The sequence below is a fragment of the Dioszegia hungarica genome (genome assembly GCF_025882075.1).
Source record: "Dioszegia hungarica strain PDD-24b-2 chromosome Unknown MKK02contig_8, whole genome shotgun sequence".
Classification (NCBI taxonomy): Eukaryota; Fungi; Basidiomycota; class Tremellomycetes; order Tremellales; family Bulleribasidiaceae; genus Dioszegia; species Dioszegia hungarica.
The window spans coordinates 1,896,849-1,919,363 of record NW_026515770.1 but is presented as its reverse complement, the minus strand read 5'-3'; the positions used below and the strand labels follow the sequence as shown (position 1 = coordinate 1,919,363).

At 56.1% G+C, this 22,515-nt stretch overlaps 8 protein-coding genes across 8 annotated transcripts; 6 read left to right on the top strand and 2 right to left on the bottom strand.

The window, feature by feature from the left end:
* Window positions 1-92: 92 nt before the first annotated feature.
* Window positions 93-1,453, top strand: MKK02DRAFT_44432 (uncharacterized protein; the record flags this gene model as incomplete). Its single annotated transcript, XM_053092928.1, has 6 exons — window positions 93-135; window positions 190-420; window positions 476-678; window positions 729-823; window positions 869-1,326; window positions 1,374-1,453. The coding sequence occupies 6 exons, from the start codon at window positions 93-95 to the stop codon at window positions 1,451-1,453; spliced, it is 1,110 nt and encodes a 369-aa protein (XP_052945509.1).
* Window positions 1,454-1,683: 230 nt separating this feature from the next.
* Window positions 1,684-6,489, top strand: MKK02DRAFT_26561 (ATP dependent DNA ligase domain-containing protein; the record flags this gene model as incomplete). Its single annotated transcript, XM_053087218.1, has 22 exons — window positions 1,684-1,980; window positions 2,033-2,167; window positions 2,207-2,432; window positions 2,483-2,619; window positions 2,670-2,877; window positions 2,936-3,014; window positions 3,065-3,150; window positions 3,193-3,228; window positions 3,283-3,481; window positions 3,538-3,621; window positions 3,670-3,813; window positions 3,856-3,915; window positions 3,973-4,061; window positions 4,190-4,381; window positions 4,422-4,479; window positions 4,533-4,569; window positions 4,621-4,705; window positions 4,751-4,879; window positions 4,932-5,034; window positions 5,087-5,469; window positions 5,753-5,858; window positions 5,910-6,489. 22 exons carry the CDS (start codon window positions 1,684-1,686, stop codon window positions 6,487-6,489), a joined length of 3,453 nt encoding a protein of 1,150 aa, XP_052945508.1.
* A 94-nt stretch (window positions 6,490-6,583) lies between these two features.
* On the bottom strand, window positions 6,584-8,506 carry MKK02DRAFT_44429 (major facilitator superfamily domain-containing protein; the record flags this gene model as incomplete). Its single annotated transcript, XM_053092927.1, has 9 exons — window positions 6,584-6,612; window positions 6,664-6,854; window positions 6,893-6,983; window positions 7,036-7,127; window positions 7,734-7,861; window positions 7,914-7,955; window positions 8,006-8,236; window positions 8,284-8,379; window positions 8,447-8,506. The coding sequence occupies 9 exons, from the start codon at window positions 8,504-8,506 to the stop codon at window positions 6,584-6,586; spliced, it is 960 nt and encodes a 319-aa protein (XP_052945507.1).
* A 1,204-nt stretch (window positions 8,507-9,710) lies between these two features.
* Window positions 9,711-10,881, top strand: MKK02DRAFT_33086 (uncharacterized protein; the record flags this gene model as incomplete). The annotated part of the gene is made up of 5 exons (XM_053088644.1): window positions 9,711-9,814; window positions 9,880-9,968; window positions 10,013-10,232; window positions 10,278-10,696; window positions 10,742-10,881. The coding sequence occupies 5 exons, from the start codon at window positions 9,711-9,713 to the stop codon at window positions 10,879-10,881; spliced, it is 972 nt and encodes a 323-aa protein (XP_052945506.1).
* A 1,005-nt stretch (window positions 10,882-11,886) lies between these two features.
* MKK02DRAFT_44427 (putative fork head-like protein XFD-2) lies at window positions 11,887-14,890 on the top strand (the record flags this gene model as incomplete). The annotated part of the gene is made up of 3 exons (XM_053092926.1): window positions 11,887-11,936; window positions 11,987-12,665; window positions 12,710-14,890. The coding sequence occupies 3 exons, from the start codon at window positions 11,887-11,889 to the stop codon at window positions 14,888-14,890; spliced, it is 2,910 nt and encodes a 969-aa protein (XP_052945505.1).
* Window positions 14,891-15,567: 677 nt separating this feature from the next.
* Window positions 15,568-17,674, top strand: MKK02DRAFT_44426 (major facilitator superfamily domain-containing protein; the record flags this gene model as incomplete). Its single annotated transcript, XM_053092925.1, has 11 exons — window positions 15,568-15,891; window positions 15,938-16,109; window positions 16,166-16,243; window positions 16,303-16,348; window positions 16,403-16,556; window positions 16,619-16,733; window positions 16,778-16,863; window positions 16,907-17,021; window positions 17,074-17,224; window positions 17,285-17,366; window positions 17,414-17,674. 11 exons carry the CDS (start codon window positions 15,568-15,570, stop codon window positions 17,672-17,674), a joined length of 1,584 nt encoding a protein of 527 aa, XP_052945504.1.
* A 1,168-nt stretch (window positions 17,675-18,842) lies between these two features.
* MKK02DRAFT_44425 (26S proteasome subunit RPN7-domain-containing protein) lies at window positions 18,843-20,266 on the bottom strand (the record flags this gene model as incomplete). The annotated part of the gene is made up of 6 exons (XM_053092924.1): window positions 18,843-18,874; window positions 18,922-19,348; window positions 19,395-19,614; window positions 19,665-19,810; window positions 19,871-20,076; window positions 20,137-20,266. The coding sequence occupies 6 exons, from the start codon at window positions 20,264-20,266 to the stop codon at window positions 18,843-18,845; spliced, it is 1,161 nt and encodes a 386-aa protein (XP_052945503.1).
* A 486-nt stretch (window positions 20,267-20,752) lies between these two features.
* MKK02DRAFT_25028 (chitin synthase III catalytic subunit-domain-containing protein) lies at window positions 20,753-22,427 on the top strand (the record flags this gene model as incomplete). Its single annotated transcript, XM_053086974.1, has 6 exons — window positions 20,753-20,903; window positions 21,250-21,434; window positions 21,491-21,601; window positions 21,647-22,003; window positions 22,047-22,133; window positions 22,182-22,427. 6 exons carry the CDS (start codon window positions 20,753-20,755, stop codon window positions 22,425-22,427), a joined length of 1,137 nt encoding a protein of 378 aa, XP_052945502.1.
* Window positions 22,428-22,515: the final 88 nt, after the last annotated feature.

Genomic DNA, 22,515 nt, shown 5'->3' with positions numbered 1-22,515 from the left:
CTTTGATTTGCGATCATCCTCTTGTCCTCTCATTCTGTTCTCTATACCCATCACACTCACACTCATTCTACAACCCATTATAATCAATAACCATGTCCCGCAACCGCATCTTTGCTTTGGCAGACGTGTCCAACCGTAAGCCCTGCTTGATATACGCTCTTTTTGCCACTTGCTGACACGTAAAAATAGATGCCTCCCGATCCTCATGCTACATGTCGTACCGAGGACAAGTCTACGATGTCACCCCATTCCTCGCCGATCACCCTGGAGGTGACGATATCATGCTCGAGTACGCTGGAAAGGACGTGGGCGTAGTCATGGGAGACGAGGATAGTCACGTCCATTCGAGGAGCGCGTACGATATGATGGAGGATTACCGCGTAGGGGAGTTGGGTGGGGATGAAAAGATTGTCAGCGAGGGTGAGTCTGCTTGTTCCACTTCAAACTCGGAATAGAAGCTGGTGCTGATTTACAGATTGGGTCGCACACGAAGATTTCCATCCCGACGAGACCGACGCGTTGGCCGACTACAACCGCAATAAATTCCTCGATCTCTCAAAACCCCTCCTTATGCAGGTATGGGGAGCGCCATGGACGAAGGAGTACTACTTGTCGCAAGTACACAACCCACGGCACTTGAAGGAAAGCGCGAGATTATTCCAATGGGATGCGTTAGAGGTGGGTCCGAGCTCTGCCTCGCGACCAACGGTATTGAGGCTGATCCACAGATGCTTACCAGGACCAAGTGGTATGTCGTACCCCTGTTCTGGGGTCCGATCACCATCTTCATGTTTGCCTTGTCGATCCTTCAATTCACCGATCAGTACGTTCAGCCAATTACGGATAAGTGGGTGTGCTAACGCTGCAGATCCATTTCCGCATCACAACTCCTTACCCTTCCTCTCCCCGCGCTTCCCGTCCCCACCCCTCAGGCATTCGGCAAGACCATGGCTGCCTTCTTTGCCGGTAACATCATCTGGACCATCCTCGAATACACCCTCCACCGCTTCCTCTTCCACGTCGACCACTATCTGCCGGACCAGAACTGGGCGATGCTCCTTCACTTCCTCCTTCACGGCATCCACCACTATCTGCCCATGGATCAGCTCCGACTCGTCATGCCACCCACCCTTTTCTTTGGCCTGCAAGCTCCGTTCACAAAGCTCGCGCACCTCCTCTTCCCCAAAGCCGTCGCAAACGGTATCATCGCCGGCGCGTTCACCTTCTACATGCTCTACGACTGCATGCACTATGCGCTCCACCACACCCGGCTGCCGCAGTACATGGCCGAGATGAAGCGTTACCATCTTGCGCACCACTACAAGAGTGAGTCCCCGTCTTGCCCGGAGGTCCGAGCTCAGCTGACGGAGCAGACTTTGAGCTGGGCTTTGGCGTCACATCAAAGATCTGGGACTATGTCTTCAACACGGTTCTGCCTGTCCCTACCAAGTAGATCTTTCTGTATGATACGCTGTGGCCTAATGCATCTACCTACTATAGAAGGCAGACAAGAGACTCGGTCTACCACGGCAAGCAGCGGGTCGGTCCAACCCGAGTGACGTAACCTCGACGTCCATCGCGCTGCAGCAGCAGCTGGCAACCTTGCTGTCAATTGCAAGTCTTGCTCAACTACCATCTCTGTAGCCTTCGCTTCAGAGACCTACAGAGACCAACGCCGCCATCATGCCGGGAGGATGGCACCGCGGAAATCGCGCTCCCGCACACCCTGAAGCCGCCGCCGAGGGCGAAGGCGAGAGCTCGCAGGCAGCTCCTTCGCCGGTCGTCTCCACCCTCGAGCGCCCCCGAGAATGCATCAACCGGTACTCGACGCCACCATTCCAGCTACTATGTACCATGATGGACCGTCTGAGAAGCGAGGAAGTCAGTAAGCGGAAGGAGACGCTGAAGCGGTTCTTTGATTTATGGCGGGCCAGAGTGGGGAATGACCTGTACCCTCTGATCCGGCTCCTACTGCCTGATGTGAGTCGGGTCAGCCACAGCTCTTGGAGCTGTATGAGTAACTGACAGCCAGAGAGATAGAGAGAGACCAGTGTACAACCTCAAGGAAGCCATGCTTGCCAAGTGCTACATCGAAGTCCTCGGTCTCGACCGGCACTCGGCAACCGCCACGAGGTTGATCAAGTGGAAGCAGCCCGTCGAAGGGGAGGTGAGAATCTGCTTGCTGAATGAGGTCTAGAGCTGATAGACTCAGTCTAACGCGTCGGGGGACTTCGCCAATCTGTGCAAGCAGGAAATCGAAAAGCGGTCCACCGTCCAGGGTGGTCAACTTACCGTCGACGCTGTCAACTCGCTGTTGGACCAGCTCGCCGGCGGACGGATGAAGCAGTCCGAGTATGTCCCTATACTGCGTAAGATCAATCAGCAGTGTACGGCGCAAGAGCAGGAGTGGATTTTACGGATCATACTCAAGGGTGAGTACTGCCAGCTGTCGACTGGTCGGGGATGGGGCTGATGGTATCAGATCTGAGGATATCTATCCGCGAGAAGGGCGTCCTGGCGGTCTTTCATCCGGATGCGGCGGACCTCTTCAATGTCTGCTCGGACCTCAAGCGAGTGTGCTGGACGCTGTACAAGCCCGAGCTCCGCCTTGCAAAGGATGTACGTCCCCCTTCGCTCCATCTCTCCTCGATGAAATACTGACCTTCCAGGAAACGAGTATCGAGCTCTTCCGCTCTTTCCTGCCTCAACTCTGCTATCGCTCCCCTTCCTCTTCCCATGACGGTATTGCCAAGCTCGTCAACAACCCGCGAGACGGGTTTCTCATGGAGGAGAAGCTAGACGGAGAGCGGATGCAGTTGCACATGAGGGGGAATGGGGCACAGTGGTACTACTGCTCCCGAAAGGCCAAGGACTACAGTGAGTCTGGTATGGGCTGGAATGGTAAAATCACGGGATTTTGGCTGATTTGGGGTAGCGTACATGTACGGCGCTCATCCTGGAGAAGGGTCTCTGACGCAGCATATCTCTAGCGCTTTCAGTGATGGTGTTCGCAAGTAGGTCATTCTCCTTCCCGAAACTGACCAGACATTGCTGATCGATTCAGCATCATTCTTGACGGGGAGATGCTGGTCTGGGATCCAGTACTAGAGAAGTATCTTGCCTTTGGAACGCTCAAGACCGCCGCTCTTGGTAAGCTCCCCCTTTGCGATAATGACCCCTCTGACGGTATAGATCGAGGTGGGGACGAGAACTCGCCAAGACCATGCTGTAGGCCCGACTTAGCTCTGTTGTGAAGGCGAGTAAGGCAGCTGATGGTTCCAGTCAAGATCTTCGATATTCTCTTCCTCAATGACAAATGCTTGACCAATACTCGCCTCTCGGAACGGAAACGCACCTTGCAGGACAAGCGAATCTTTCCGGATCTGGAGGCATACAAGGGGAGACTGGAGTTTGCGGAGGAGTCGATCGGGAGGACAGGGAAAGATATTCGGGCAATGATGGAGCGGATCTTGGAGATTAGGTGGGTTCTTATCTAGCGTGTCTGTAACGTATCCGGGGAACCTGCTGATTGACTAGAGGGGAAGGCCTGGTCGTCAAAAGGTTGGACTCGGTGTATGAGACGAATTCTCGAGGGGCGAGCTGGGTCAAAGTGAAGCCTGAGTAAGTCTTGTTGCAAAGCGGTTGGGAGTATAGGTTGATGAGGCTCAGGTACTCTGATCAGATGGGCGAGAATCTCGATCTGATGGTCTTGGGCGGATGGTGGGGCAAGGGCGGTCGGACGGGGAAGGTGTCGAGTCTTCTATGTGGATTGAGGGTGCAGCAGGAAGACGATGGGGATATGGAGTTCCCAGAGTGAGTCTGCACGGACAGAAGAGGGGTCCGAGCTGATGGTAGGTTCACTTCGTTCTTGAAGATCGGCTCGGGGATGAGCTATGAAGATTACGAGTGGATCATGTGAGTTCGGTCCTGCTCCAACTGTGCAAGGCGTCGCGACCGTCGCTGATCAGACAGGAAGAAACATCGTGTACACATGAAGACGTTCGATAGGAAGAATCCGCCAAAGTGGCTCAAGCTAGGCCCGACAGGCCTGGACGATAAGCGTGAGTGGCCGATCACATCATCCAGCTCTTGGAAGTCAGCTGACAACTCGCGGCTGATGTCTACATCGAGCCCAAGCAGTGAGTGTCGGGTTATACCGCCTACTTTCTAAGCTTGGCGTCTACATGAGCTGACTATGACAGGTCCTTCGTCGTCGAGGTCAAAGGCTCCGAGATCGTCCCTACAGATGGCAACTTTGGGATCGGCTACACTATGCGATTCCCACGGTGTCGCTTCATCTACTGGGACAAAGCTAGCCGGGACCATCCGACGGGCGACGATACGCAGGATCGGGACATGTGGAATTGCCTTTCCGCGGACGGTATGTCGACTGCTGGGTGGCCGGTGGCTGATCTATTCAGAGTTTCTGGCTTTACTCAATGGACCGACTAAGCGGTATAGGGATGACCAGACTGGATCGTGAGTTCTTGAGCTCGTAACGGCCATGACGCACGGCGGAGCTGATAACGCAGGTCAAGGAGGAAAAAGCGGAAGGTCATCCCTCGGAAGGTGAGTTAGGACATCGAGATCTTGGACCCTATTTGTAGCTGACCAAAGCAGAAGGTCCAGCTCATGGAGGGCATCAAGGGCCAGAAGCTGTCCAAGGAGGACATCTCAAGTCATATCTTTACCGACATGACGTTCTGTGCGTATCCCTTCTGGGGCAGGGTGAGTTTTGCTGACCAAGTAGACATTCCCCGAGGGAGCGCCAAATACAAGAAGCCGGACCTGGAGGCTATGGTCCATCAACATGGCGGAGACTTCACGCAGGCCCAGCTATCGGACTTGACGGCGTATGTCATCTCGCCGGACAACAAGAGTGAGCTTCGGATAAGAGCGCCTGGTGATAGTGGGTGGGGCCAACGAAGCAGATCCTCTTGTCAAGGCTCAAATCAGGAAGGGTGTGTCTATCATCAAGCCCGAGTGGATCTTGGAGTCCATCAAGCGCCAGAAACCCCTTCCTTTGCTGAAAGAGTGAGTCTCCTCCGGGTTCAAGAGGAACGAGGGGGAGGTTGTTGATGTCTAGACTTCTTGTGCATGCCTCGGAATCGACACAAGACGGCCGGTACTACAGCAAGACCTTGGCCGAATACGACCAGACCAGCCTGGTCCGAGACCGCGGCGGGAAGGACGGCGCCGCCGATGATGATGACGGGATGGAGGAAGAAGGGGCAGAACCAGAGGAGGAGTACGCCGAGGAGTTTGAAGATGGGGATGAGGCAGCCGGGCCAGCTCCGCCAGATCCGACGATTCGGTCGCATCGGGATACGAAGGACAAGACCGAGGCGCAGCAGAAGCTCGAGGCGGAGTGGGGGCTGTATCGGGAGGGATCGTCCGATTCGGCCTCCCAGACGACTAAGGGGGACAGAGAGGAGGAGAGCGATACGGATGACGAGCTGGATTGGAATCGTCGGGATTTCAGGGTGAGTTCAAGAGCTTAAACTGGAGCGAAAACTAGGCTGATGGTCTAGTCGCCGAGTGTTGCGGATAGTCATGAGAGCGAGCCGGAGTTGGAGGGTGACGAGAGGCGTCTCCTGCCGCTCAGTGATGGGAAGGCGGAGGCGAGTCCATCCCAGCGGCCTTAGAGAGGGAGATGCTGATGTCATAGGCTGCGATGGGGATAAGCGCCGCGGCCAGGGAGTACGATGAAGAAGCTGTACGTCTCGCTGCTGGCTGGACTATCTGGATGGAGCTGAAATCCAGATCTTCACGCATCTCACCTTTTACATCGACTCAGCGGCAAATGCGAAGAAGAACGGTCTGGCACCGTCCGATCCGCCTGCTGAGGCCATCGAGCGGTACGTCTGCTCCTTCTGTCTCTTTCTCGGGCTGCGCTGACCCAACGTCAGACTGGCCGCTGCGGAGAAACTCCTACGAGAGAACGGCGGCGATATCACCACTTCCATCGCCGACCCAAAACTCACCCATATCATCACGGACGATGAGGATTCGGACCGCTATGCCGAGCTGGTGCGCAAGACGGGCGAGCCGAAGCGGAAACATATCGTGCTGCCGAGCTGGGTGGATGAGTGTATCGAGGAGGAAACGCTTATGAACGAAGATGGTGGGTTTCGCTCTACTTGGAGAATGGAAGGCTCAAAGCTGATTATGCAGCTCATAAGCCCAAGTAGGCTTTCACATACGATGAACAGGACGATACGACAAGGTTGTATATATGCATTTTGGGATAACAGGGCTGTACGTATCGCGTTTCCTTCTGCACAGTTCCGCTCCCAACTTCTACTTCACTCACCATGCTATTCCAAGACCTCCCGGTACATAAGCTCGAACAGCCAGTACACCTTCTATCCCCGGCTTCACTGTACAATTGTGCCTACACGTCCGCGACCGCCTTTTCCCGCTCGTCATTCGACGCGACGCGGGACATTCTGGTGGGCGGCCGAGACAGGGGCGGGGCATCGGTTGTAGGAGAGGTCAGTGTCACTTCTCCCGCGCCGGGCCTTTGGCGGTCTTGCCACTGGGCGTCAATCTCCTCGAGCGAGCTGTTCAGCGTCTCGGGAATTCAGAAAATGGCCAAAGTGACCGAGAAGACTGACCATCAGTCTGAGCTCCGATCCGCGTTGAGGCGATGTCTATACTGACGATTGAAGCCACCCAAAGTGAACATGACGGACACATCGCTGATTTCGAACCATCTTGGCGTAGCGACGGCGAGAATGATGTTGCCGATGGTTAGTGCTGCTCGACCGAAGGAGGATACGGTGGATCTGATTTCGTTTGGCAGGATCTCGCCAGCTACGACGAGGATCTGACCGACAAAGAAGACTTGACAACTGCGGACGATCAGCTGATTCCTCGTGTCACGACTCACAAAACAGTGTATAGGATGATGAGACAGATACTGTTCCACTGGACAGCGAATGAGTTGGTAACGGAACTTGCAGCGAGAGCTCCGATGATGACTACAGATATCAGCTGATTGACAGCAGAGTCTCCCAGGACCGGACAACTTACACAAGCAGACGGCCATACCGAGTGCGCCGATGGCGATACTGATGCGCCGCCCGATGCGGTCGATGAGGTACCAATGCGCCAGTGCTGTCAAACTTCATGTGGATGGTGAGCTGTAGAACGCAGGGTGTTGTGAACTGTCACCTACACCATCATGACCACGGCCATGATGCCCGACACGACAAACGTCGACAGGCGCAGCTGTACTCCTACGCGGGAGAAGAAGAGGGGTGCGTACCAGAGAACAGCATCAATACCTGAGAGAGCGACCATGAGACTGAGCACCTGACTCCATCAGCCAGTATACATGCCCGAGGCCGAGGGCGCAGCTGACCACCGGAAGTAGAGCACGACTGTAGTTGGACTTGCTGATTTTTGTACCCCACCCTCGTCTTGCGCGGTGCTGTCGTACCCCTGAGCTGTGCGGTCGATCTGTCACGGCGGCAGGACCTGCTGATACCGGAGTGCCTGGCGTAGGCACGAGCTCGACGCATGCTCCACGCTCAACTTCGACGTCTTCCTTGATCTTGCGCCAGCTTTCTGTTTCTTCTTCAGGCGTCCGCGCGTAAGCCTTGATGAGCATCTCGGCCTGCACAGCTCGAGCAGGGTTGTCTGACATGAGTAGCCATCGAGGGGATTCGGGAACCAGCGGAGTCTGTCCTGTGGTCAGTGCCGTACTCGTCATGACAAGGAGGGCTCACCAGACCAGTAGTAGGAGAGTCATGACGAGGGATACGACGCCATGTACGCCTGTGACCTGGCGCCAGGAAGCAGTAGAGTCGATTTGGACCGTGCCGTAGCTGATGAAGTATCCGCTGGCGAGGCCGAACTGGTTGATCAGCACTACTCAGCTATACTTAGGGCAGGATTCTCGCACTCACGGGAAACAGGAGGAGTGTCATGGCGCCAATCTGTCTCCGAATCTGGGACTGTCAGCGCCTGCGCAGACAAAGACATGACTTGAGGTACTGACAGCATCAGGCGCACTCTCGACCTGCCAGACACCACTGATGGTGAAGTAGAACCCCTGACCAGCACCGACAACGGCTCGTCCCACGATAAATTGCGCGAGCGAGAAGGAAGAGCAGAAGATGAGGTTTCCAGCGATGCCGAGCACGCCGCCGATGGCGACTATTGGGACGCGTCCGTCCTTGTTTGCGAGGGGTCCAGCCGCGAGGGAGAAGGGTAAAGCAGAGAACAAGATCTAGACTGGCGTGAGCCGCGAGTGAGTGGGATGGGGGCGATGCTCACGGTCGCAACGACCATACCGCGAGGAATGGGATTCAGGTGGAAGAAGTATGGCATCTCGGTGACGGGTCCGATCGCGCCCGCATCGTAGCCAAATAGCTACGTGGATCAGTCAGGACTCAGCACTCGCCTGTGGTGACTAGTCACTAGCACTAGAGGTACTCACGAAGCCGGCCAGAGAGACAATGAGGGAGGCAACATAGATCTTGGGCGTCAATACAATCATGATTCTTGGGCAGGTGGCGGCAAATGTAGGGAGATGGCGAGACCGAGGTCAGTCACAGGGCTGTCAGTCGAGTAGATTGAGGAACGGGCTACGAGTTGTGCTTTGCAGGCAGGGGAGGGGATTTGGCCAATTTGGGACAAGGGGCAAAAGCAAGGACGCGACGAACAACTTGGGGCGAGACGGCCCATGGTGTGGAGCGCTTTCCAAGACCGCCTCACGCCGGAGGCTGAAGGGATCTCAGCGCTGATATGACGCAGCTCGGAATCCTATGTGTCTTCCGCCCCTCCCTTGGCATTCCGACCAAACGTGTAAGATATCGCAAATACTTTGACACGATGTGAGGGACTATCCGTTGTCATGATATGCATGTTCGTAACCTGTGTCAAAAGACTGGGCGTCGCCGCTGTCCGAAGGAGCATTTTAGGTGCATGTGCGCGAGAATAGTCTCGCTAGTGAGAGTTCATATCAGCAAGCAATCACGCAGGTTCTCATAGCTCCAAGATTGCTCAGCCAGACTGACTGCGACGTATCGCATGCACAGTCGAGAGCCTGCAGCTCGGTGGGCCTGATGAAACATCTTGAAACACAGATCGATTCGTAGCTGGAAGACCCGATTATAGACTAGTACACGCGCCAGTACATGCACCGATGCGCGTGTGTACTGACTGAGGCGCGGGGATGAGCCTGAGGCCTAAACAGGCAGATAGCCGTGAGCTGTTTAACATGGCCAAACACCGATCAAGCGTCGCACAGGTGGTCGTACAGCTGTCGTACCCCACTTTCGTAACCCGGAAGAATGGAGTATGCCGTTCCGATGGATCCGACATATGTCGATCAGCGTCGTACTTCTATGCCAGCATGTTGACAGCGCATCGGTAGGATGGTACCGACGTATCGTCAGATCGCACCACGAGGGAGATCGGGCCGGACCGTATGCTCGAGAATGTACGCACTACTAAATGCTAGTGCGTGCGATACACTTCGGACGAGCCGGGAGTCGCATCGTGCTTGCGACAGATGTTTACTGCTTGAGGTCGAGATCTAAACAAGTAGCCTGTCAGCTCAATGCCCAGAGATATATAAAGACGCCCAGATCAGCCTTCTCCCCTCATCATCTCAATCCATAATCCTCTTTCCTCAAATACACCACCGCATCTACCACCACCCGCCCTTCACCCACCCACTCCACATTCCTCCACCGACCATGTTTCACATCGCCATCGCCACCGCTGTCCTCGCTGCTGGATCCGCCCTCGCTCAGGGCCAAAGCGCTCTTCCGCCTCTGCCGTCCATGATCGGCCCTCTCAGGTAAGTCTCGGTCGTGAGAGCGGGATTCGTGAGAGCGGGATAGGAGTATAGCTGACACACTGCAGCTTCTCTCCGCAGTGCCAGCAGGCCGTCATTGGCGTGGCCACTCAGGGCGCTCTCGCTCAGTGCTTCCCCTTTGCCGATCTCTTCCCTTGTACGTCCATCTGTCAGCTTGTCGATAGCTTCGCTGACCTGCAGTGCTGTCTACCAACACCTTCATCATCCCCTTCCTCGACAAATTCCAGACCGACCTCTGCTACAACTACCCCACCTGCAGCCAGGCCACTCTTACCGCTGCTGCCCAGACCGTCGCCCAGGGCTGCGCCGAGGACCTGAAGAAGGATGGTATCGCCGCCCAGACCATCATCGACATCTTCAGTGCCTACCCCATTGTCCGCGAGGTTCTTTGCCTCAAGACGTGAGTACTGAGTGGATCCCAATACAGTTCAAGGCTGATAACCAGGACCGACCCCTACACCGCCAAGTCGTACGGGGGCTTCCTCGGCGCGCCGCCAATCCCCATCGTCGGCAACCCCATCTACAACTCGACTGACGGTACCTTCTGCCTCACCTCGGTCGCCACTCAGCTCTCGGCCTACTTTGGCACCCAGCTCACCGTCCCTTACCTCGCCGGTCTGGTCAGCGGCCAGAACTCGACCGCTCTCGCCCTTGCCACCTCCATCAACCCCAACATCGTCTGCAACACCTGTTTCTTTGCCGCACTTGAGATCGTCGACCTCATTATCCCCGCAGTTGGCAACACCCCCGTCGCCGCCGTCATCCAGTTCTTCATGGCCATGGTTCCCAAATCGCTTGGCGCCACCACCATCAACCAGCTCTTCGACTGGACTTGCGCCTACAAGCCCTTGTCTTTGGTCCTCGGTATGTCTCTCTTTCCAATAGGTGGCTCGGCAGCTGACACTCCAGACGGCAAGCTCCCTAACGGCGTCTCGGTGTCCATCGTCAACTCGTCCTACCCTATCCCCATCTCCAACGGCCAGCCGCTTCCGGTCAATTGCCAGGCCAAGAGGGAGGAGGTCTCGCTCTTCGGCAGGAAGCGAGCTTAAGAAGGGTCTTCCTCACTGCTACAAGAACCTGTCTGGACACTTTCCTTTGGCTCTCAGCTAGACTTGGACACTTTGATTATGGACACTGTTGAGATTTCACTTGATATGGCCGTAGACATCATGCACTTTCTACTATCTCCCGCACGTGTTGAAAGTGATGCAAGCTATCCTCGCAGCCATTCTTGAGCCGCGGTTCGTACCTAGAGCTCACTTGTAGCGTTAATGAAGACGATTAGGAGGTGCAGATCAGGCTGACCCAAGACCAAAGGATGGCTTTCTCCTTCGCGCTTCGCCACACATGCCTGCCACACTGACGCGTGACGTCATTCGCTTTGATTTTGGCTCATTGTGGTAATAAATTTACTTCCGCTAGGGTCAAATGGGCGATCGCGAAGAGCAAAAGGAAAGGAATAGTAAGTCGCGTCGCCGCCCTCCAGCTTCAGCTTCCCCTTCCCCTTCAGCTTCATCTTTCACATCCATCTCACTCCTTCTACACCCACATCTTGGCCGTCTTGCTCATTTCAATTCCACGCTATAACGGACGCTCATTAGCGTTTCACATCACATCACCAGACGCGCAGGTCTCGCGTCAGCGTCAGCGTCACGTCACGCCCAAGCTGTGCATCAGCGGGTCAAATTTGACGCGTTACATCTCGACCCCGCCCTCGCCCAATTTTGGTCTCGGACCTGATTCGGTCAGCTCTTCGACTCACTTCTCCAAACTTCCCCTCGCCGCTGGTCGACACCGTCTCATCGTGAAACGACGCTATTAACGACCTTCGGCTGGCCCGACCCCCTTTTCCCGCAGAAATCCCCCCATTCAAGAGAGAGACTCGCCCTCTCGCAAACATCCGCTTATACGAGCGGGTGGTAATCCGGTCTTCCCCCCTATCCGACTCGGGTCGCACTGCCACGTCGACACCCTCCCTCCTCCTATACATACTGCGCGCGCATCGCAAAGACAGATTTCAACACCTGTCTCGCACCTTCAGTGTTTGCGCAACAATGTCCCGACCTGGAAGTTCCGCACAGTCTATCGGTGGATATGACGAAAGGTAAGTCCGGTCTTGGCTGACGAGATGATGGGCAGATGCTGATACCATAGCCGCCCCATGTCCGCTCGACCCCAGTCCAACGGCTACTACACTTCATCCCTCCCGCTAGACGCGATGACCGGGTGGGAGATGGGACAGGGGGGCGCCGTCAATGGGATGGCAGAAGGGAGGGTCGTCTATCCCATGCCCGGGGGCGTCGCTATCATGGCTTCATCTGGTATGCCCAGACGTATCCCTGATGATCAAGACGAGGAGGACTTCTTACCTATCCAAGAAGGCAACTACGCGTACACCCAAATCACCCCTTATCACTCTCAGCATCACGTCCAACACCCTCCTCATCCCACCTCTATCCCCGCCCACTACATGCACGGCGCCACCCCATATCACATGGTCGGCCCATCCCACATCTCGCCAACCGCCATGATGGGGCAGCACGGATACCCCATGATGCACGTCCACTCGCAATCCCCTACGGACGGCATGTATGTCCAATCAGCACCCATGGGCCACCACCAGCATCCCGGACCTCCTCCACGTCGCCACACATCCTCCCGAGGCAGCATCACAGCGGCTTCGCGACCATCTATGGGCCAGCGCCAGTACTCCCTCCAGCCCCCTCCAGCCCGTGCCGGCGACGCGTCGAGCCAGGATGTTTTCGTCATGCCACCTGCCAGTACCCCGGTCCGTCACGTTCCAGGTCACGGAGAGTTCCAGCTTGACGGAGGAGTAAGTCTATCCATGTCTAGTTCTGATCGCGGCTGACTCGACAGCAATACTATACCCTTCCACAGGGCATCTCCCCAGCCCGCGCCCTCGGTCCAGCCCCCACGCAGAGATCGGCTCTCTCCCCTCCGGCCGATCCTCTCAATACCCCCCAAACCAAGATTCCCTCTCTCATCACGCCTTCCTCTCTCGCGTCGACCGTCATGACCGAGAACTCCTCGGATTCAGAATACTCCCCTCCGGATCGCGTCGCCGCGGCCAGTGACGACGAGGACGTCTACTCCCCTACGAAGCCCACTAAGAAGCTTGTTCTCGAGAGAACACTCGAGCCGGCCCCTCGGCGCCAGAACGTCCCCGCTATCAAGCTCAAGGGAGTCATCGGCGGCCGTACCAGCGCAAAGTTTGCCAAGGTCGCCGAGGACCCCGGAGTCGAGGGTGTTCCGCCGGGACCACGCCCTCTCGAGCGTCCCGCCCCCTCCTTCGCCTGCATCATCGGTCAAGCCATCCTCAAATGCTCGGCCGGCGGTCTCTCGCTCGAGCACATCTACCGCTACGTCGAGACCGCTTATCCCTTCTTCAAAACCGACAACTCTGCTTGGCGGAACTCGGTCCGACACAACCTCTCCATCCACAAGATGTTTGAGACTATCCCCCGCACGGAGCACTTCCCTCCCGGCAAGGGCGGGATCTGGATCATCCACGAGGAGGAAAAGATCCACTGGCCAGCCGAGGACAAGTTTATCAAAAACTTCCCCCAGAACCACGCGCATCACGCTGTGTGTCGGCAGACGCTCCACGAGCGGGCAAAGGAGCTTGAGCAGATGGCAAAGGCCAAGGCGGAAGGGAGGGAGTATGTCCCCAAGAAAGGCAAGAAGGCGCGCAAGGTCGTTGACGACTTTACGCCCGAACCAACGCGGGCCGCGTCGGTCATGTCGGATGCGCCGGGTCCCTCCAACTACATGCACGCCGGCCCCTCTGTCCTCGCACCAATGGTCCCGCCGCCCCCACCAAAGCCAATGCCATTACCCCTCCAGCGCCCAGATCCTACCCCGGAGCCCGAGGCGACCCCACCCAAGGTGGCACAGAAGATCCTGCACCCTCCCCCATTCTACCGTAATCTCTCCTCCAGCATGGCGCCCCATCCCGCTCCACAACCCCTATTCGTCGCCGATGACGCCATGCCCAAGACTATGGTCCCTCCTCGGTTCGGGTCAAAACGCCCGCTTGATGGCGACGAGGAGAACGTCTTTACGGCGCCGCCCAAGCGGGTTCGGGTCAAGGAGCCACAGCCATTGGCGCCTCTCCCACAAGAGTCGCTCGACGATCACTACATCACCCCCGAGCGGGAGCGGCAGCTCCACAAGGCGATGCCAATGGGTTCGGCGTTCAAGACTCCCGGTCTCGTCAACTCCGCGTCATCACCAAGCTCCTCCCCCATGCCGCCCACCGTCCAGCGGACCGCGCACCACCATCCCTCCGGCCTCCAGCAAACCTGGACCGAGGAGGACGACGAGGACATGTCCCCTCCACCCGCTTTCGCCCTTGATGCGGCGTTTGAGGTCAAGCCAAAGACGAAACCCGCCCATCTCAGGTCCCTAGATGCGGAGAGCTCCCAGACATCTCTTGCCTTTGCCATGCCATCGGTCCCTTCCCCTCGTCAGCCACCAAAGACACCCCTCACTCGGTCGTCGGCCGCGGGCGACCGCGTCCAAATGGCACATCGTACGCCTAGCATCGGCAAGACACCCATCCTCTCCCCCGACAATATCGGCGACATCCCCTCTACACCCATGTGGGAGATCCAGGGGATCTTGTCGCGTTTGACTGGCCTCAAGGCGGCTAGTCAGGCGGAGGGAGTCGCGGCGCCGTACATCTCCACACCTACGTCCTTTGCGGGCCTCAGTCTGCCCCTCGGTCTCCGGAGTCCCATCACCAGCACCGACCCCGGGCGGAACCTGTCGACCCTGTACGGAAGCATGGTCCCTCCATCACCCTCCAAGCTGTCATACTCGGCCATGGCGAGCGGACTGACCGTTGCGGACCTGCAGGGCACGTCGCCCGATTCGACCCCTCCATCCCCCTTCTTCCCCTTGCCGTCCCCCTCGATGATGGAGCAGCCGGCACCGGAAGTCGACAGTGGGGATGTCGTGGCGACGTACGACATCATTGAAAAGGCTCTAACGGGTCGAGAGTTGGGGATGCGGTTCGATAGGGAGGGCGGGTATTGATTAGAGAGAAAGAGAGAAGGGAGAAGAGGAAAGAGAGAGGGAGACAGATTTTGTATACTGGCTCTTGTATAGCCCCTAACATATTACTCCCATCATAAGATCCCCCCGCATCACGTATACCGTTGCTTGTCTTGTAGCCCCTACTTTAGCTTTTGGATCTCGTCGCTTGCCTTGTAGATACCGTAGTCACTGGTCGATACCGAGATGAATTTGCAGATATCGTACTTGTACTCTGATCAATACATCTTCGTCGCGAGATGCTGGTCCGTCGGACTGCTTGAAGTCTTGCTTGTTCTTCTCCTGCCTCCCCTATACACTTCAAGCTTCAAGGTTCAAGCTTCAAGCTTTCAGCCCTCTGTCGACTAGAACTACTCATTCCTTATACCGGTGTTTACCGGTGACCGGTTTCTGCGGGGCACCGGGCCGGTTCTTCGCCCCTCGACGCGATTTTGATACGCGCAAAGATCGCAGTATCTGCGCTAGTCCTCGAAGCGGACCTGCTCTTATCGCCCCAAGCTAGTCTCTAATCGGGGAGGATGAGCAATCTCGATATAGGAAAGTCCGGAAGCCAGCCCGCCAGGCGCGCATCAAGCTCCCAGCCAGTTTCCGCGCTGCTGCATCATCGACATGCCAGTCCATCGCCCGGAGAGGGGTACCAGGCCTCCTCGAGCGCAGCAATGAGCTCCGCGGGAGGACAGTCATCTCGACCGATCATCTCAGAGGCCTCATCCCCGTCTCATCCGGCAATACATCCATACACCCAGCCGACTCGGCGTTCTGCCGAGTACAGCGGTAAAGGTCAGTCCAGCGCGGTATTTCTGGACGACGACGGTCCGACATCCACACGAGCTAGTGCGGTACCATACGTCAAGATCTTCCCGCTGTGCTTGTCGCGCGTGGCGGAGGGTATGATCTTTGCGGTGATTTTGCCGTATATCAACGAGATGATCAGGGGGTTCGGGGTGGAAGAGAAGAAAGTCGGAGTGTATAGCGCGATGGCGGTATGTGCCCTTCCATCCAGGTGCAGAAGCAAGGCTGACAGGATAGGAATCGGCACTGATGATCTCCGAAGCGATCTCTGCTCCGCTTTTTGCGCCACTAGCGGACTCGTATGGCCGGAGACCGGTGTTCCTGATTTGCGTCTTCCTATGGGGAGCAGGGGCGGTGTCTTTTGGGTTTGTGGGGAGCGTGATGGCTGCGGTCGTATGTCGAGGCTTTTGTGAGTCCCGCATTCCGTTGCTGACTTTGTATGAGGGAGATAGCTGATGAGGTCAGTGGGATTGTTGGCTGGAGCGGGGGTACTCTCGAGGACGATGGTGGGCGAGCTGTGCGACAAGTCAAATAGGATACAAGGTGAGAACAAGAGCTCATTGGCATCTCAGATGGATCGTCCAGCCGGCTGAGGTCTGCAGGCTTCGCTATCTTTTCGCCGTCATTGACTGTTGGCGTGACTTTGGGGTACGTATACGTCTTCTGGCTGGACACTCCGGCTAGGCCAAGCTGACCATTCAGCCCAGTGATTGGCGGCTTCCTTTCCAACCCGGTACCTCGATTCCTCCCGCCATCCTTCACGCTCCTAACTTCATACCCATATCTTCTACCCTCTTTGGTTGCGGGAACGACCGGGTTTGCAGCCTGGGCGACTAGCTACATTTATCTACCCGAAGTAAGTCCCTGTTGACTCGTTGACTGGTTTCGGACAAAGAAGGATGATGCTTATGACTCTAGACTCTCCCACCATCCCTGCGGCGCTCAGAGAGGGATCTGGAAAAGACATCAAAGCCAGGTGTCGGTCAACTCCTGCGGCATCGGCCCTTTCAGAACGTCTTAATCCTATATGGCTGTGAGTCGCCATCCCTATCGTCGCCGGCGAGAGCTGACCTCCAGTGACGAATGCGGTTCAGTTTACTTTCGAGGCTATCTACCCATTATTCGCATTCACACGGAAAGATCTCGGTGGATTGGAACTACCCGTGAGCATTCCGAGAAGCGTATCGACATGGGCTGATGACCTAGACGGATACTATCGGGGTCGTTCTCGGCTTCTCCGCTGCTCTGTCTATCTTCATGACCATCTCGCTCTTCCCCGTACTGCATCGCGCTATACCCGAGGACATCTACCTAGTACTTTGTAAGCCATTTCCAGACGTGTGCTCTCACTGGCCCGAGCTGATACCTCCCAGGCCTGCTATGCTACCCGCTTGCTACCATATTCTTCCCCCTCATCTGGGCGTCGCACAATTCAGCTGCTCCTCATGCGGGTCTGGGGTGGGGCACGATCGGGCTCATGAGCATGCAGATGCTCATACGGCGCGTCGGGGACTTCTCATGCACGTAAGCTGCCCATTGCGACCGAAAGTGGCCGGATGAATCGCATTACCAGCTGACCCAAAGACTGCTGGACACCATCATCTTCGAGACTATCCCCTCGCCGAGTCTGCTGGTAGTCGCCAACTCCTTGACCTTCAGCATCGGGGTGAGCTTTCAAGCCGTCTACTTCCTCGGCAGCGCTGATGCAGGCAGGCAATAGGACGCGCTATCGGTCCCTTCATCATCTCCTACTTCTTCTCCATCTCGACCCATTTCGCTTCAGACCACCCAGCAAGACAAGCCGTATGGGTCATCTTTGCCCTGCTTGGCCTGCCAGGGGCATGGCTGGCTTGGAACATGCGGAACGGGACGGGCGGTTCTGGATCTGGGTCTGCAGGAAAAGGGTATGGGGAAGAAGAGGAAAGGGTGGAGTTGATGGCTCGAGATAGGGTTGCCGAGGAGGTCAGGATATGAGTTAGCATGAAGGTGATCACACTGTACTGATTCGATGACTCAAGCGCGCTCAGCGATACAAGCTACATCATAATCCGAGTTGTGTCACTAATGTCTTAATAGTGCTCTCCAATAGTATTGATAGCGGAAAATACCAGCCTGGTATACTAATACCAGCGCCTCTGGTATGGTATAGTACTTCTACCACGTGCCAGGGCTAGTATCAGTACGGTATTTGGTATCGGCCTCGCCAATTCCAGTGGTAGCGGGTATTACCAGGTATCAGGGCTGGTATACCAAAATTACCACACCTTTTCCCGCCGCTCGTCCTTCCGCGGTGAGCTGCCTTCTCTGTGGCGGCGCGGGTAGGGTGACTGTGTATCTCAGTCTCAGCTCTCAGGTAGCCCTTGAGTACCTTGGGGTCTGCACTTGCGCTACTCCTGGAGCTATGACATCCGACGGGCACCACTTTGTCCGAAGTCCCTGGCGTCTTGAGAAGTAGAAAGACGGAGAGGGCGAAGAAGGAGAACAGCAGTCACAGGGGTCAATTGTTTCTCACGTAGACGGCCTGACTTGAACGGGGATATGCATCATTACCGATTGAATCATTCTTGTCTGTCAGAGCGATTCCCCGCTAAGCAAGGATGATGGACACTCCCCTTCGACTCGTTGCGTATGACGATGAAGTCATTCTGAAGCTGGACGCAGCCGAATTCTGCGCATCTCCGCTGACAACCCTCCAATCAGTGTAGACGTAAATGCGTTATGCCTAATGGATCGCACCAACCTGCCAACCGAGCCGTCAATTGCTCGGGAAGCTGAAGAGATGAGGACCGTGCATGGAGTCTCGCAAGGACCGCTGGCAAGGCTAGAAATCAGTACGAGATGACAACGGGCGCTCAGCATTCCAGAGGTAAAATTTGGTGCGGGATAGTGTCACTAGATAGGCTGGAAGCAAGGGGACCCGTGAACTCAGGATCCGAGGGGATGATCTGTAAGCGCGGGGATCAGTCTCGCGGCAGTCAGATAGTCCCTTGTATGACTGTTCTTCGCGCTTGTACGCAATTGAGTCAGTGACGCTGGGTATCAGCGAGCGACAAGGAGCATATTCCTGGCGTCCAGAAGATAGAGATGAAGCGCTTGTATGAGTTCTTGTACTGCATGCTGCCATCTCGGCAAAACTTCTCTTCTATCCGACCACACGATGCAGTTTTTGGATCTCTACGAGTTGTCAGCTGGATCCTGTATTACACAACTTCGAAGCTCACCGGTCAAAAGGACATCCCCCTGTTTCACCAGCGTCTCGTACACCCCCGTCTTGCCCACCTTCTCCAACCTATTCGTCACAATCACACCCTGGACCTTATCGATCCTGCACTGCAGTCTCCCGCTCGCGATAAACTTGCTCAAATCCCGATCCATAAACGCCTCGCTCACGCCGAAAGACCGGCACATCCGCTCGATCGTGAGGGAGCGATACGACTCTAGGATCTGGGCATATGCCTTGATTCGCATTTCACGGACGTAGAAGCGTGCGTGCGGGGCGAGGAGGGGAGAAGGGAGGAGGTATTGCTGTTCGACGTCCGCGAGGGCCGAGAAGAAGTCGGCGTACGCGGACTTTTGGAGGGAGGTGGTCAGGAGGGAAAGCGCGGGGAGTTGGGGGAGAATCGAGTTGACTTCGGAGCTGCCGAGGATCTGCCAGTCAGCAAGAGCTCGTAGACACCAGGAGAGCAAGACGTACTTTGGCTTTGATGGCCTTCCGGTCGCATCCCACCGCAGCCGCCAAAACCGCCACCGCCACAAACTCCTCGTACTCCATCAATTCTGAAGCGGTGAAGGTGCTAAGCGAGTCGATGAGCAATTCCGACGCCTCCTTGAAATCGCGGATGGAGAGGTGGTGGAGAGCGCGGTACACCTTGAGCCGATTCCGACGGTCCCAGTCTCCACCAGTGTCGATCAGGCTATATAGTCAGCTTGGCGCTAAAGAGGGTACGCTAGCTGATCAACCCACTCTAATGCCTTGGCAATATTGGCGGTGATGAGCGAGTTGTCCTGGAAGAACAGCCCGATGCGGACTTTGGCGAGGACAAGGTCTATCCGCGCACCGAGACCGGCCGTCTTCTCCAGGGCGACATCGAGGGCGGGAATCGCGCGTTCCTGCTCAGATCAGCTTGATTTCTAGTCGCCGAAATGACGGCCCATCCAGCTGTGATATACCTTATCGCCTATTCTGCAGAGGTACATTGCCCGTTGTCTGTACTGCTCCGACACATCACTCTCCGCCAGGTTCTCCTCGGCATCCTTCAACTTGGTATCTATCTCGGCGAGGAACTTCTCATTCTTCTCCTTGAGAGAGCTGACGAGGGTGGACCGGTCCGACGAGACCAGCTCGGAGGGAAGGTAGGAGACATAGGGTGCCATTTCTGCCGCAGTGTCAGCTTTGGGACTTTCCAGCTACGGTGCATGTCAATCCGAGAGCTCACCATCAGCTTCGATAGCTTTCCAGAGGGAGGAGCTGGCCTCTTCTGCCAGTCGAGGGATCTGCTGTATCTGGTACGACCATTGCGGCACTTTGAGGTTGGGGTAGGGGAGTGGTACGCTGTCGTCTGCCATGGTGTATAGTAGTCGCTGTAGTGGTAAGGGTATAGAAGGAATGTATGGTGGAGAGTGGAGAGACAGTGACGCGAGCGACTGATTGATTGATTGATTGATTAGGAAATGGTTCATTAGGATTCCATTACAAAATAGGTCTGCTTCCGCTAATGATATTCCGGTGTTAACGTTTAATTGACCTCAGGGTCGACTGTTTTGCCTTGTCTCTTCTCCTCCCTTTGTATTCCCCGCCTTTACATCTAATATACCACTACAGCAGCGCACTACAGCGCTGTCACAGTAGCCACAGCGGAGCTTGGGCTAGACAGCCCTGTGAAAAACAGCTCAATCGAACCGTTTGATCCATCGAGAAGAGGTCAAAAGCGGTACCGCAAACTCCCGCCGAGACGCGCTCATCCGATCCCTCCCGTCCGGCTCAACGTCCACTCGCAGAGAATCTCCACCCACCTCCTCGGTATCGTCTGATACCCTCTCCGAATCTTCACCATGTCGTCCCCATTCCAATTTGGAGACTTCAACTTTATATGCGAGCGGGCGGCATTGACGGTATGCCCGCTGCTCGGCACGGCGCAGGGGGTGATGCCGACTTGTTATGCTAGGAATGTGCAGCTGGGGAGTCAGGTCTGGTTCCAGCCAGGTGAGTCTGCGTACTGAGCCTGTGGGAACAAACCGGTATGGAGGGGAATGTAGGGGGAAGAACAAGGGCAATCTAAACCAAGTGGCGGAACTGCTGCGGAGCGGTGCATGCAGGGGCAAGAAAGGGGCACAGACATTGGAGTTGAGTTGCTCTACCGGAGTGCGGAAAGTGGAGAACCGCTGCAGCGGACCACACGCAGGAGAGGGGAAGACAGCGTGGACAATCGGACGGGGCCAAAAACAAGGCGGACTTGTACAACGACATCCCCGCTGCGCCCTCCATCCTGATCGGTCCCAGAGTTGCTAAAGAACACTCCCCTATCCAAGTAGTAGCGCTGACGCCTCAGCTACCTGCTTCGTCCACATCGCCGCCCTCGGAATGACCGCCATCATGCTCTTCCACGTCCGATCGAAATACACCGCGGTCGGACGGAAAGAGATCGTCATGTTCTTCTACATCTACATGTTCATCAGTTTGCTCGCGTTCTTCCTGGACTCGACAGTCATCCCAACTTCGCACGAAGTTTACCAGGTGAGCTACTTGCCGCGTTCCAATTGCTGGACGGAAGGGAAAGCTGACGGTCGCAGTGGTTCACTGCTGTATATGCCGGAGCACTAGGCGCACTGTACTGGTGTATCGTCATGAACGGCCTCGTCGGATTCCAAGCATGGGAAGATGGAACGCCAAGATCTCTTTGGGTAAGCAATTCCATCGATTTGAAGATCCCACGTGCTGACTTCTAGCTCCTCCGCCTATCCTGCCTGATCGTGTGGGGCGTCACCTTCTTCGTCGCCATCGCGACCTTCAAACAATGGGCCTCATTCAGCTACACCCGCCCTATCGGACTCTTCATCACCTACCTCCTCTTCCCCGCCATCTGCGTCGTCGTTTATACCGTCTCGCAGCTCGTCCTCGTCATTCGCACACTGGACGACCGGTGGGTCATCGGAGACATCATCTTCGGGATCGCCTTCTACGTGGTTGGCTGCGTGCTGCTTTTCGCATTCTCGACGCGGATCTGTGATGCCGTTAGTCACTATATCGACGGGGTGTTCTTCTTTAGCTTGTGCATGCTGTTGACGGTTATGATGGTGTACAAGGTGAGTACGATTGTCAAACGGTATGAAGAGGGCTGATGAGTAGTACTGGGACTCGATCACCAAGGAGGACCTGGAGTTCTCGGTCGGATCCAAGCAGGCAGTATGGGAAGTCAAGGAGCCTCTGGTACAGGTAAGCTCGATCGTGCCCAGGGGTGGATCATCAAGCTGACCAGTCTAGGGAAACCAAGAGTACTTCGAAGATGACACAACATCAGCATACCACGGCGCAGGAGGCAGCTTGGCCGGCGGGTACGGCGCCAACTACTATGCCAACTACCCACAAGGTCAGGGACCGGCGGGCGGTCAGGGCGGATACGGCCAGCAGCAGCAACAGCAGCAGCAGTATGGTGGTCAGAGCGGGTATGGCCAGGGTGGAGCGAGCGGGGGATACGGGCAGGGCGGGTATGGGGGTGGGCACTATTGATGAGTAGCGCACTGGGAATGTGATGCGGCTGGATCTTTGTGGGAAGGGAGAGTCGGTCTGGTGTAGCTTCGAGTTTCCGCTTTGTTTT